The 14,391-nt window shown below is 41.4% G+C and overlaps 1 protein-coding gene across 3 annotated transcripts in view; it reads left to right on the plus strand.

Annotated features, from left to right (window-relative positions):
- Positions 1–14,391, plus strand: part of phactr1 (phosphatase and actin regulator 1) — a 46,227-nt gene that overhangs the window by 12,093 nt on the left and 19,743 nt on the right. For all 3 annotated transcript variants that reach the window (XR_009654053.1, XR_009654052.1, XM_060914049.1), the window contains exons 2-7: positions 8,397–8,561; positions 8,715–8,795; positions 8,946–9,050; positions 10,190–10,384; positions 10,539–10,770; positions 10,984–11,180. Coding sequence is in view for 1 of the 3 variants with exons in the window: in XM_060914049.1 (XP_060770032.1) it covers positions 8,423–8,561; positions 8,715–8,795; positions 8,946–9,050; positions 10,190–10,384; positions 10,539–10,770; positions 10,984–11,180 (949 nt within the window). In the remaining 2 variants the exon portion in view is untranslated. The remainder of the gene's footprint in view (positions 1–8,396; positions 8,562–8,714; positions 8,796–8,945; positions 9,051–10,189; positions 10,385–10,538; positions 10,771–10,983; positions 11,181–14,391) is intronic.

A 14,391-nucleotide genomic window follows, 5' to 3' on the forward strand; every position in this document is an offset into this window, starting at 1 on the left:
ACATGAGCTAATTTTATCCCCAATGAGCAAGCCTGTGGCGATGGTGGCAAGGAAAAACTCCCTCAGACGACATGAGGAAGAAACCTTGAGAGGAACCAGACTCAAAAGGTTTTTTGGTGTCCTCAAAAAAAATCCTCATTTGGGTGATAACGTGAGCAGCTAGATAGGTCTGTGAGCGATGTTGATTTTTGCAATGGCTCTGAAGAAAATCTGCTTGAAATCTCCTGAGTCTTGGGAACTAAGACTTTATTATAGGACTTATTTACATGCAGCTTATACAATTATTGTGTTATCTTGGTCTATTAGACTCAGGAGCTCAGACTGCAGTTACTGACTTTGTATCTTTGTATACTGACTTTGTTTATAGTTATCTCGGTCTTAAGCTCTGTCTTAAGTGGCAGCATAAATTACCTCAGTTTACCTGGGTATATTCACGGTCTTATATGTATATTGAATGTCTTGAGCAGGAGCTCAGATTGCAGTTACTAAAATAGTAATAACTTATTGATATAAGGTGTTTTGTGGTCAGTGTACTACACTGTAGTGTGTCATGTGGTAATGCATTATATGACATTGCAATAAATATTATCATATATCAATTGTAATTATGTTCTATGCATACACCTGCAACTCTGACAATATCATTTTCAGTGACTAATAAAATGGTTTTGAAAGTTCTTACTTTTAAAAAATATATTTTGATATGGTAATTTTCTTTAAGAGATTTAATTTACAACATGTCTCTGACAGCTCAAAATGCATCTCCGGGCATTTAAAAACTGCAGAGCTTCCAGGGGCCCCTGCTGGCCCCCAAACCCCTGGCCTTCCCATTTTCCTGGATCCACCCAGAAATTTAGTGATTAGTTATGCTGAACATCCCAAGTTTGGAGTCGTCTCTAACAAAAGCGAAAGCATGTTACATAGTTGTAAGAATGTGTGTGGATCAAAGCTAAGCCTCGTACTATCATCCTGTAGCAGATGGAAATATTTAAAGCGTTTAGGCTTAACTCAATTTTAAGCTTTAAGCAAGTAAGGCACTATTTATAAGGTGCAGCAGCCTTATCCCTAGTGATGCTGCAGGCCTTTTATGTAACGACCATTACACATTTATTTGGTGCCCTTCAAGTAGACAGGTGAGGTCCAAAAACATGGGGCGGCCTTGGGCTGAAGTGCCCTTGAGCAAGGTACCTAACCCCTAATTGCTCCCCGGGTGCTGTAGTATGGCTGCCCACTGCTCTGGGTGTGTGTACGTGTTCACTGCTTCAGATGGGTTAAATGCAGAGGATGAATCTCATTGTGCTTGAGTGTGTATGTGACAAATAAAGGTTTCTTCTTCTTTCTTCTTAAATCTGGTTGATCACCTCTTTCTGAGACCATTTTCTCTTAAAGAACATGAAGGAGAAAGATTAAAGGTAGAGAGGATAAAGAAGGTGTGCTTAATCATCTGTATGTTTGAATGGAAAGGTCCAATGTCCCTGTACAGTGTCTTGCAAAAGTATTCATCCCCCTTGGTGTTTGTCCTGTTTTGTTGCATTACAAGCTGGAATTAAAATTGATTTTTGGAGGGTTAGCACCATTTGATTTACACAACATGCCTACCACTTTAAAGGTGCAAATTGTTTTTCATTGTGACACAAACAATAATTAAGATGAAAAAACAGAAATCTGGAGTGTGCATAGGTATGAAACCCTTTCATATGAAACCCCTAAATAAGAGCTGGTCCAACCAATTCACTTCATAAGTCACATAATTAGTTGATTAAGATCCACCTGTGTGCAATCAAAGTGTCACATGATGTCTTTATAAATCAACCTGCTCTGGAAGGACCCTGACTCTGCAACAGTACTAAACAAGCAACATGAAAACCAAGGAGCACTCCAAACAGGTCAGAGACAAAGTTGTGGAGAAGTATAGACCAGGGTTGGGTTATAAAAAATATCCCAAATATCCCAGGGAGCACCATTAAATACATTATAGCAAAATGGAAAGAATATGTCACCACTACAAACCTGACGAGAAGGCCGTCCACCAAAACTCTCAGAATGGGAAAGGAGGGCATTAATCAGAGATGCAACAAAGACACCAAAGATAACACTGAAGGAGCTGCAAAGATCCACAGTGGAGATGGGACTATCGGTCCATAGGACCACTTTAAGCCGTACACTCCACAGAGTAGGGCTTTATGGAAGAGTGCCCAAAAAAAGTAATTGCTTAAAAAAATCATGTTTGGAGTTTGCCCAACAGCATGTGGCAGACTCCCCAAACACATGGAAGAAGATTCTCTGGTCAAATGAGACTAAAATTGATCTTTTTGGCCATCATGGGAAATGCCACGTGCGGCGCAAATTCATCACCCTGAGAACACCATTCCTACAGTGAAGCATGGTGGTGGCAGCATCATGCTGTGGGGATATTTTTCATCTGCAGGGACAGGAAAGCTGGTCAGGACTGAAGGAAAGATGGATGGCACTAAATACAGGGCAATTCTGGAGGAAAACCTGCTTGAGTCAGACAGAGGTTTGAGACGGAGACGAAGGTTCACGTTCCAGCAGGACAATGACCCTAAACATACTGCTAAAGCTACACTGGAGTGGTTTAAAGGGAAACATTTAAATGTCTTTGAATGGCCTAATCAAAGCTCAGACCTCAATCCAATTGAGAATCTGTGGCATAACGAAGATTGCTGTACACCAACACAACCCATCTAACTTGAAGGAGTGAGAGCAGTTTTGCCTTGAGGATTGGGCAAAAATTCCAGTGGCTAGATGTGCTAAGCTAATAGAGACATACCCTGAGAGACTTGCAGCTGTAATTGCAGCAAAAGGTGCCTCTACAAAGTATTGACTTTGGGGGGATGAATACCTACGCACACTCCAGATTTCTGGTTTTCCATCTTAATTATTGTTTGTGTCACAATTTTTTTTTTGCAACTTTAAAGTTATAGGCATGTTATGTAACTCAAATGGCGCTAACCCCCCCCCCCCCCAATCCATTTTAATTCCAGCTTGTAATGCAACAAAACCAGACAAACACAAAGGGGGATGAATACTTTTGCAAGACACTGTACCTCTGTAACTAAGCTTATATACACCAGTTGGCCATAACATTATGACCACTGACAGGTGAAGGGAATAGAACCCTTGTGCGTGATGTCACGCATCACATGATGATTTCTCCGAGGGGACAACCAAGTCACGTCAAGTCAAGTGTATTTGTATAGCGCTTTTAACAATAAACATTGTCGCAAAGCAGCTTTACAGAATTTGAACAACTTAAAACATGAGCTAATTTTATCCCTAATCTATCCCCAATGAGCAAGCCTGTGGCGACGGTGGCAAGGAAAAACTCCATCAGATGACATGAGGAAGAAACCTCGAGAGGAACCAGACTCAAAAGGGAACCCAACCTCATTTGGGCAACAACAGACAACATGACTATAACAGTTTTAACATGAAGTCAGTTTCGTTGATGTTATAAACTCTTCATTGATGGAAACTTGAGTGCAAACTGTTCATGACAACTGCAGTCCTAAAGTTAGCAAGTCAACTGTAGTCCTCAGCCATAAAAGCATTAAAGAAAACAAAGAAATCACAACTTTATTCATCACATACTTGTGAAATTTCCTCTCTGCATTTAACCCATCTGAAGCAGTGAACACACACATGCGTACACACACATGCGTGCACACACACGTGAGCAATGAGCACACACACATACCCAGAGCACTGGGCAGCCATGCTAACAGCGCCCGGGGAGCAGTTGGGAGTTCATTACTGTAAGTGTCCAGAGCGTCCTCCAAGTGTGACTTTCAACTGTCCACATGGGGCCGTCCTCCACAGGAGTGATGCGATGAGACTCCAACCAGACACAGGGCACCAGGATGGATCAGGCAGGTTCGAGGAGCAGAAGAGGTCAGCATCTCGATCCCAGGACCGACATGTAACTCAGAGGGACAGTTTGGGGGGGGGGATAGAGGGAGAGAAAACGCAGGTTGTTAGGTATGGCTAATGTCACCTGAATAAGTAGGACAGTATACATATTGCACTAAGTACAAGCAGGGAGTCCGGCAAAACTAACTATGATGGCATAACTAAAAGGGGAGAGCCAGAAGGTAACACAGGCATGAGGGAGCCCCGGGACATAAAGCAGCCAGCCACTACACCGTCGTCAAACTCAAGTGAGCAAGCGAGTGGGGGACTGACAGCATCCATACATCCCAGTTTACCAAAACACTCTATGTCTGAGGACCCTCCAGATCTACTCCTTTACCTCATAAACACCATTAACAAAAGGCTTGACTAAACAGATATGTTTTCAGCCTAGGCTTAAACGCTGAGACTGTGTCTGATTCCCGAGCATTACTTGGAAGGCTGTTCCATAACTGTGGGGCTTTGTAAGAAAAGGCTCTGCCCCCTGATATAGCCTTCACTATACGAGGTACCAGCAGATAGCCTGCACCTTTTGATCTAAGTAGGCGTGGCGGGTCATAGAGGAGCAGAAGTTCACTCAGGTACTGTGGTGCGAGACCATTCAGTGCTTTTAAAGGACAATAGTAGTATTTTATAATCAATACAAAATTTGATTGGGAGCCAGTGCAGTGTGGATAAGACCAGGGTGATGTGGTCATATTTTCTAGTTCTAGTAAGGACTCTTGCTTCTGCATTTTGAACTAACTGGCGCTTGTTTATGCATTTATTGGAACATCCAGACAGTAAGGCATTACAATAATCCAACCTGGAGGTACAGTAACAAAAGCATGAACTAGTTTTTCTGCGTCATGTAGTGACATTAAATTTCTTATCTTAGCAATATTTCTGAGATGAAAGAAAGCCATCCGGGTGATATTATCAATGTGAGTTTCGAATAAAAGACTGGAGTCAGTAATCACTCAGAGGTCTTTTACTGCTGCACGCAAAGAAACAGAAAGGCCATCCAGAGTTACTATGTAATCAGAAAACTTACTTCTCGCTGCATGTGGTCCTAATACAAGTACTTCAGTCTTGTCAGAGTTAAGCAGAAGGAAGTTAATAAGCATCCAGTGTCTAATGTCCTTCACACATTCCTCAATTCTATTAAGCTGGTGTCTCTCATCAGGTTTTGCAGAAACATACAACTGTGTGTCATCAGCATAACAGTGGAAACTAATACAATGTTTACGAAAAATATCACCCAGAGGTAACATGTATAAAGAAAAAAGCAGTGGACCCAAGACAAAACCTTGTGGAACACCAAACTTTACCTCAGTATGTCTAGAAAAATCACCATTTACATCAACATACTGATAGCGATCAGTTAAATAAGACCTGAGCCAGGAGAGGGCCGTTCCCTTAACTCCCACAACATTTTCTAGTCTATCCAGAAGAATGGCATGATCAATGGTATCAAATGCTGCACTAAGGTAAAACAACACAAGCAGTGAGACACAGCCCTGATCAGACGCCAACAGTAGGTCGTTTACTACTTTAACCAAAGCTGTCTCTGTGCTATGATGAGGTCTAAATCCTGACTGATACATTTCATGGCTGTTATTCCTATGTAAATATGAGCATAACTGCTGTGCCACAGCTTTTTCAAGGATCTTTGAGATAAAGGGGAGGTTTGATATTGACTGATAATTGGACAGCTGAAAGGGATCAAGGGCAGGTTTTTTAATCAGGGATTTGATAACTGCTAGTTTAAAGGATTTGGGTACATAGCCAATCCTAAGAGAAGAATTCATTATTTTTAGAAGCGGTTCAGTTACTATATTAGCGGGTATTATCTGTTTGAATAGACGTGTAGGTAAAGGATCTAGTACACAAGTTGAGGCTTTTGATGCTGAGATTAATGAAAGTAATTCAGTTTCTCTAAGGGGAGTAAAACATTCTAATTGCTGATCTGATACAGTTATATTTTTAACCAGACACCATCTTTCCTGTGCACAAGGTTTAATCTGTCTTAATTATGGTTAATTTTTGTGTTGTTTTTGGTTGTTCCAATCATTCAAACAGAGAGAAAGACAAAAGGTATTACTGTCACCCTGAAACTTAGTCTTGAACTTCTGATTGTGGCTTAGGAACTTGACTTGGGCATTTCTTTAGAAAGGAAATATCCAGGAGCAGGAGACTTTTTTCACAGCAATAGGAATAACCCAGTATGCCTTTTTAATCTATAACTGTCAGTAAATCCCTTTGTTTCACTCCAGATTCGATATCCCACAACAACGATGCTATGTGAAAACAGGCCTATCATACAGTCGCAGTGTGGCCACGATCTTGTCAGTTTTTTCACTGACACTTCATGGAGTTAAAGGTTTTTCAGTCATTCTTTGCAAGTGGTTAACCTGGAATAGAATATAGGTTGTGTTCAGTCATGTGACTTTTGCTTGCAAGTTTACTTTTGGTGAATTAAGCAGTGGTCAGGCAAACCAATTTGGCTACCATTATGTAAAGAGCTAGTGAAACCATCTTGGACCGTTTTTTCAGTTTTTAGAGGCCAATGCATGGTCAAAATTCCTTCAGAAAATTGCTCTTTGCGATGGAATAGATCCTTACACACTAGTAAAGAAGGATTTTTCTGATGATTTGAAAAATTATCCATCCATTGAGTTCCCCGACATCTCCAACTACTTGATGCTGCAGACATCATTCTACACATACAAATAGATGAAAACCTGGAAGACCGTGGAGGTGTGCAACTTTTTATATGTGGCTGGGTTAAAGATTTGTGGATCAAGACACTACAAGAGAAATCCTGTATCGTTTATGCCCGGGTAAGTAGGCATTTTTGGGCTTTTTGTATGCGTCTTTGCAACGTTTGTGTGGACGTTATAAGTTTTAGTATCAAGTGTAAACAAACCACAGCAGCTCAATTCTCAATACTCCCTGCTTCCAGCAAACAATTAAAAAAAAAAAACAATTAAAACGGTTGCTAACGTGTGACACCAGTGCAAGAGGTTGATAAAATTAATTATCTCATTACAATGGCACCTGTCAAGGGGTGGGATATATTAGACAGCAAGAGAACAGTCAGTTCTTGAAGCTGATGTGCTGCAAGCAGGAAAAATGGGCAAGTGTAAGGATCTGAGCAACTTTGCCAAGGGCTAAATTGTGATTGCTTAGATGACTGGGTCTGAGCATCTCTAAAATGACACATCTTGTGGGGTGTTCCCAGTATGTAGTGGTTAGTGCCTACCAAAATGATCCAAGGAAGGACAACCGGTGAACTAGTGACAGGGTCATGGGTGTCGAAGCCTCACTGATTTGCAATGGGTCACAAAGGCTAGCCCATATGGTCCAATCCCACAGAAGAGCTACTGTACTGTAGCTTCATGCCCCATGCAAATCATTGAGCCTTGACCACCCATGACCCTGTTGCCAGTTCACTGGTTGTCTTTCCTTGGACCACTGCATACCAGGAACACCCCACAAGATGTGCCATTTTGGAGATGCTCAGACCCATTCATCTAGCCATCACAATTTGGCCCTTGGCAAAGTCATTCAGATCCTTACACCTGTCCATTTTTTCTGCTTCCAACACATCAACTTCAAGAACTGACTGTTCTCTTGCTGCCTAATATATCCCATCCCTTGACAGGTGCCATTGTAATGAGATAATCAGTGTTATTCACTTCATCAGTCAGTGGTCATAATGTTATGGCTGATTGGTGTATCCTTTTTCCAATATTTTTGGTATTAGGTCAGCAAGTCTTCATGGCAAAATGTGATTGTGTGTTTGTGTGAAGGTAGAGGTAGATGATAGACACTCTCATGCAGGAGGTCTGGTATCTGCAGGAAGCCGCGGCTCCTCCTGATCCCTGTGTGTGTGTTGGTGAGTAAGAGAGAGAAAGCACAAGAGGGAGAACAACTAATTCCTCATGGTGTGTGTATGCTCAAAGGATGCTAATCACTGATTCACCCTGGGTGTTTGTATGGTTGCATATTATATAAAAATGTGGATTAAGCACTAGCCTGCTGTCACTATGGCAAACTATTTACCTGTAATCCAGTTTACCAGACAAATAACTGTCATCTTTTGAGGGTGTTCTGGTATCAGTAGGGGTGGAAAATATGTCCTTGTCTCTAAAATCCAGTCACAAACATTCATGGGATGATTTCTATTTATTCATTTTCTAAAATTGTGACCTTTTTAACTTTCATTATTTCAATTGCATTTTGAATTCGTGCAGAGTATAGTATAGCTGTTTTGTTTGATATGTGATATACATTAAAGTTAATGCATTCTGCTAAATGTAATATACAATAAACCTTACATTTTAAATGTTTCAGTCATTGGGCTATACAATAGACTATTATTAATATCAATAAAGGCAGACCTGGGAGACACTGTTTTAGATCCTTTGACTTTTCTGCACTTTTGATCTTGTACACTGCCTATTTACTTTTCTCCGTTACAGCAGAGGGGGCAGAGAGACTAGCTGCAATGCGTTCTGATTCACTTGTGCCCGGCACTCACACTCCTCCCATTCGTCGGAGAAGTAAGCTAGCAAGCCTAGGACGACTCTTCAAGCCATGGAAATGGAGGAAGAAGAAAAGTGACAAGTTCAAACAAACATCTGCAGGTATGTACACACACACACACACACACACACACACACACACACACACACACACACACACACATTTTAAATAATCCCACAAGCAATAGCTGAAAATCTCAAGGCACTTTTGTCATTTGTATTGTGTAACAGATTGTATTGTATACATTTCTTTAGTCTTAGAGAGAAAGATGTCCACACGGCAAAGCAGAGAGGAGTTGATCAAGAGAGGAGTGCTCAAGGAGGTCAACGAGAATGGTATTGACAAGCATATATCATAATAGTTGTACAAGGTCAAACCCTGACCCAAAAACTTCAATACTTTATGCACCATTGTTAGAGCATCAGTATGGTGCTAATGTTTTTCAGATTTTCTCTGGTCAGCTGTTTGTCTGTGTCTTTTTCTAGAGGAGCTAGCAGTGGAGAGTGAGCACATGTGCATGTCTGAGTTGGACAGACTGCCAGTTATTAGTCCTGTATCTGAATCCCAGGAAACAAATGGAGAAGCAACAGGTATTTACATCCAAAAGGTTATCAACTCATTGTCAGGAATTTCACTGTAACTGTCCTTTTACTTCCCATTAATGTACAGTGGATATAAAAAGTTTACACAAACCCATTAAAATTGCAGTTATTGTCATGAAACAGAATGAAACCAAGATAAATCATGCTGGATCTTTTTCCACCTTTAACTTGTGTGCACCCAATGAAATTCAAGTGAAAAACAGTTAAAAACTTAAAATAGCCCAGTTGCTCAAATCTGCACACCCCTTCACTAATACTTTATTATAGCACCTTTTGCTTAAAATACAACACTCAGTCTTTTTGGGTAAAAGTCGACCATCTTTGCCCATCTTGATTTGTCAATTTTATTCCACTCTGCCTTAGAAAAATGCTCAGGGGGTGTCTCCTGTTCAAGTCATTCCACAGATTTTCAATAGGATTTAGATCTGGGCTCTGACTGAATCATCATCTTCTGAAAGATGACTTGGAGTTATGCTTTGGGTCTTTTATCATGGTGGAACCTGATATTTTTCTTCATCAGTTGTCTACCAGAGGCCTGCAGGGTTTTTGGCAGAATACATCCATGATTACCTCTGTCTTGACTAAAGCTCAAGTCCCAGCTGAAGAGAATCCACCTCATAGTACGATGCTGCCACCACCATGCTTCACCGTGAGCATGGTTTGATGATTTATTTTATTTTATTTATTTATTTTTTGGGGGAAGGTTAATAAGCTGTCTTTTTTTTTCTTTTAGAATTATATCCAGAACATTCTACCTTGGTCTTTACCTTGGACCAGCACTTGCCAGATATTCCAAATTGATACCTTTTCATACTATTGTAAGCTTTTGCAGGCCATGGCTTCAGCAGTTGGATAAAAACAGGTGAGGGATAAATACATTGAACCTGAGTTTGATTGTGACTGGTTGATTCTAAGCATAGTCACATTCCCCATTATAAAAGCATGTGTACACTTATGCAACCAGGTTATTGTAATTCCTCCCCATGATTTATCTTGGTTTCATTTTTTTAACATCACAAAAAATAGCAGTATTAACATGGGAATGTAAACTTTTTATATCCACTGTAACAAATCTGTAATTCATCTGCATTTATCTCCTACTCTTGTTTTTTTCTTTACTGGTACAGAAACTCAGTTGTCAGGGGAAACAGGGGTGTGTCTAGCAGGCCACACCCCAAAGCCAATTCCATCCATGCCCCCTGTAAAAGGCATTCCACTACCAAGTGATGGCATGGACATCCCCCTTACCAAACCATTAGCTCTAAAGCAACCACCTGCCTTACCTCCGAAACCATATAGCAGAATACCTAACCATTTAACAGGTACATACCTGTTAAGCACATAATCACACTTTTTCTTTCTCTTCGTCTTCCTGAAACCCCCCCCCCCCCCCCACACACACACACACATGACTTACATTCTTTTCCCTCTCTTGCTCATTCACGCTTAATGTTTGATTTCTTTGTCGTTCTCTAGACCCTTTAGGAAAATTCTCCCCACCACTTCCCCCCAAAAAAGTGATGATCTGTGAGCCGGTGCCCTCTTTCCAGCTCAGATACCCACAGCCCTCAACCATGCACGCACACTCCCTAACCCACACACACCCTTTGCAGCATACCACACTCCCACTTTCCCTCCATCCCCCAAGTCGTATCATCGAGGAACTTAACAAAACTCTTGTGTTTACCATGCAGAGACTGAGTGAGAGGTGAGTGTGTGAGCTTTGGATTTGTGTTTGAGTATATAAGCTTTGCAAAGATTGTATTTTTCCTATATTTATTTTTCATACACCTGTTTAACATAAGACTTCTTGTAATTTTTCTTTCTTTCGTACATTCTGCCTTGGTACATGCAACACTGCCCCCTAGTGCACACATTCATGTGTCAATCAGCCCTAACCGCTCTGCTTCATGGTGTGCAGTTCTGTACTGCAGGCTGTACCATCAGTGCAAATGGAGAGTGAAGAGGAGAAAGAGAACAGAGATGCAACGCACCAAATTCTGCCAAACGTTCACACTTTCAACACACATCCCACCAACACACGCATGTACATCCCACCCACCCATGAAGATGAGGAGGAGGAAGAAGAAGAGGAAGATGATGACTCCTTATTTACAAGTATGTGACTCCTTTCTGTCAGGCACTGACACTGATTCAAGTCCAAATTTTAGTTTATGGAAATAATACACGTATTTATTGAGTAGTAACTCGCCCTAAAGCCATGTACGTCCAAACAAATTAACGTTTGCATAGTCGCATAATATTGTACAATAGCCTTCAAACAAACAGAAACATAACTTTATAGGCTTTTGTACCTTTTGTAGTAAAAACCTATGTACACTTTCAAAAATGTAGATTCTTTTATGCCATCTTTGTTAGACATGTTTACATGTAGGTCCAAATAATTTTGAAATATTATTAAAAAAAATCCACTTTTGGAATACTTAAAAACAAACCCTAAATCCAAGATATAGACATGACATAGTTTAACCTTGAACAACACTAAACGTTTTTCCAAATTCTCATCTCATCTCATTATCTCTAGCCGCTTTATCCTGTTCTACAGGGTCGCAGGCAAGCTGGAGCCTATCCCAGCTGACTACGGGCGAAAGGCGGGGTACACCCTGGACAAGTCGCCAGGTCATCACAGGGCTGACACATAGACACAGACAACCATTCACACTCACATTCACACCTACGGCCAATTTAGAGTCACCAGTTAACCTAACCTGCATGTCTTTGGACTGTGGAGGAAACCGGAGCACCCGGAGGAAACCCACACGGACATGGGGAGAACATGCAAACGCCACACAGAAAGGCCCTCGCCGGCCACGGGGCTCGAACTCGGACCTTCTTGCTGTGAGGCGACAGCGCTAACCACTACACCACCATGTCGCCCCTTTTTCCAAATTTATTTTGATAATTTGAATGAATAAAATAGTCTGAAAATTCTGTTGCTTTTAACATCCAAGTATGTATGTTTTGGGAATTCTTAAATATTAAATATGTTTAATAATTTCAAATCTGGGCATCATGGTGGTGTAGTGGTTAGCACTGTTGCCTCACAGCAAGAAGGTTCTGGGTTCGAGCCCAGTGGCCAACAGGGGCCTTTCTGTGTGGAGTTTGCATGTTCTTCCTGTGTCTGCATGGGTTTCCTCTGGGTGCTCCGGTTTCCCCCACAGTCCAAAGACATGCAGGTTAGGCTAACTGGTGGCTCTAAATTGACCGTAGGTGTGAATGTGAGTGTGAATGGTTGTTTGTCTCTATGTGTCAGCCCTGCAATGACCTGGTGACTTGTCCAGAGTGTACCCTGCCTCTTGCCCATACTCAGCTGGGATAGCCTCTAGCTTGCCCGCGACCCTGCTCAGGATAAGCGGTTACAGATAATGGATGGATGGAATTTCAAATCAGATAATTTTGTCTTTGAGATAGAAAAGGAAAGAGTCCTGATCTTGTCCTGATTTTAAATACTACTTTAAAATCACGTTAAAGCTCACTTTGTAATTGTAGATCCTAATATGTGGTGGAAAAACATTGCAAAAATATCAAAACTTTTAGAATGTTCTTCTTCTTCTTGTTATAGCTTCCCAATATTCCCAATAGTATTCCTAACTCTTTTGTTTCTTTTCAAACCCCTGAAAAGTCATGCCTCCCACTTTGTCAAAAATACCAAATTCTAAATTAGCTCAGTTTAACGCTAAAATTAGCGATATTGATTGGAGTCATGAATTGTCACTTGAAAACCCAGAACAAACTTTAGCACAATTCTATACCAGAGTGGAGATGATGCGTTTAAAAAAATAATAAAAAATCACTACTGGCTTCAAGATACGTCCTCGGCACAGTAAATTACCCTGGATAAACTCTGAATTATTGCAACTCATCAAACAAAAGACTTCTCTTAAAACATATAGATCAAACAAAACACCAGAGAGTAAAACGAATTTCATACAGATTAGAAATAAATGTAATACTGAACTGCGTAAGGCTAAGGTGGTCTACTTCCAGCAAAAAAATTATTCAAGCTGCTTCTAATCCAAAAGCATTATGACAAACAGTCATCACTGGTGAAAACGAGGAGAAAAAGAATGTCAGTATTCAGATTCTCCTTCAACAGTGTGGGAAATAAGGCTGGACCGGCGGACATTGACCGGTAATTTCTGCATTAGTCTGTCTGTATTTCAAAAGTATCAAACCGGATGGCCCATGAAAAATTATAAAGGTATGGGTCTAACCTGCTTCTAATTTTCTTCCAAATGTTACAGTGGGCGAATACATTGTCGTAACACAGCCTGTGATTGGCTGATAACAGACGCTCTCAATGTCACCTCTCATCAGTGAGTAGCAGGTCCGGTGCCATGGGGGGGCGAAAGGGGGCGTCGCCCCCTCGTGGCTACAGCCCCGCCCCCTCAACGGAGACTCAGATCACTTAATTGTTTTCTAAAGGCCCGGTCCCACTGCACTTACGGATGCAAAGAGGATGTAAAACGTAAAAAAATCTTTGCCATCCGTTGGAAAACGCTATGCATCCGTTGTGTACTCATTGCATACGTGCTTCATACGCTCTATCCATCGAGCATCCGTCCACTGTGATTTCATCCGCGCAAAAAGTTTTGAGCTGCACAAAACTTTTAGAACGGATGAACTTTCCACTGTGTACGATGTAAATCCGCGACATGTACGAGCAACAAACGTTCTATGTCCGTTATCATCCGTTAAACGTCTGCTGTATCCTCTCTGCATCCTCTGGGCATCCTCGCAACTCACATCCGCTGCAGCTGAAAACGGAAAGAGGGAGGAAAGATAAGGTACATGAAACGTCTATTCATCGTTAGTAGCACGGAAATAGAAAGGATGTAAGCGTATGCATCTCGTATATAAAGTATTCAAAACGGACAAAGCGTTTATATCTGGGATGTATCTCGTATATTTAGGATGTCTGGAGTATGTCTAGAGTATGTAGAAGGACACCTAGCGGACAATCGATATTTTGTATAAAAAGGGGGAGAAAATCATCTAGTAGTAGAGATGTATCGATGTAGCGGCCAGCACGTCTTTCCGCTTTATGCTGACGGCGTGCGTGCTGCATCCCTTTATATCCGTGGAGCAGACGCAATTCATACCCCCCGCATGCGCAGTGAACGGTCTGCATCCGATATACATCCGCGCAACATCCCCTTTGTTTCTGTTAGGCGTACTTGATGCATCCCCTTCATCTGCTATGCATCCGCTCTTTCTGCTATGCGTCCGCTTCTCAGTTATCACCGGTAACCCCTTCGGAGCTGTCATCCACTTCCATCCGCTTTCATCCGCTAGGCTTCCTATGAAC

This window comes from Neoarius graeffei, chromosome 2, assembly GCF_027579695.1.
Source record: "Neoarius graeffei isolate fNeoGra1 chromosome 2, fNeoGra1.pri, whole genome shotgun sequence".
Lineage (NCBI taxonomy): Eukaryota > Metazoa > Chordata > Actinopteri > Siluriformes > Ariidae > Neoarius > Neoarius graeffei.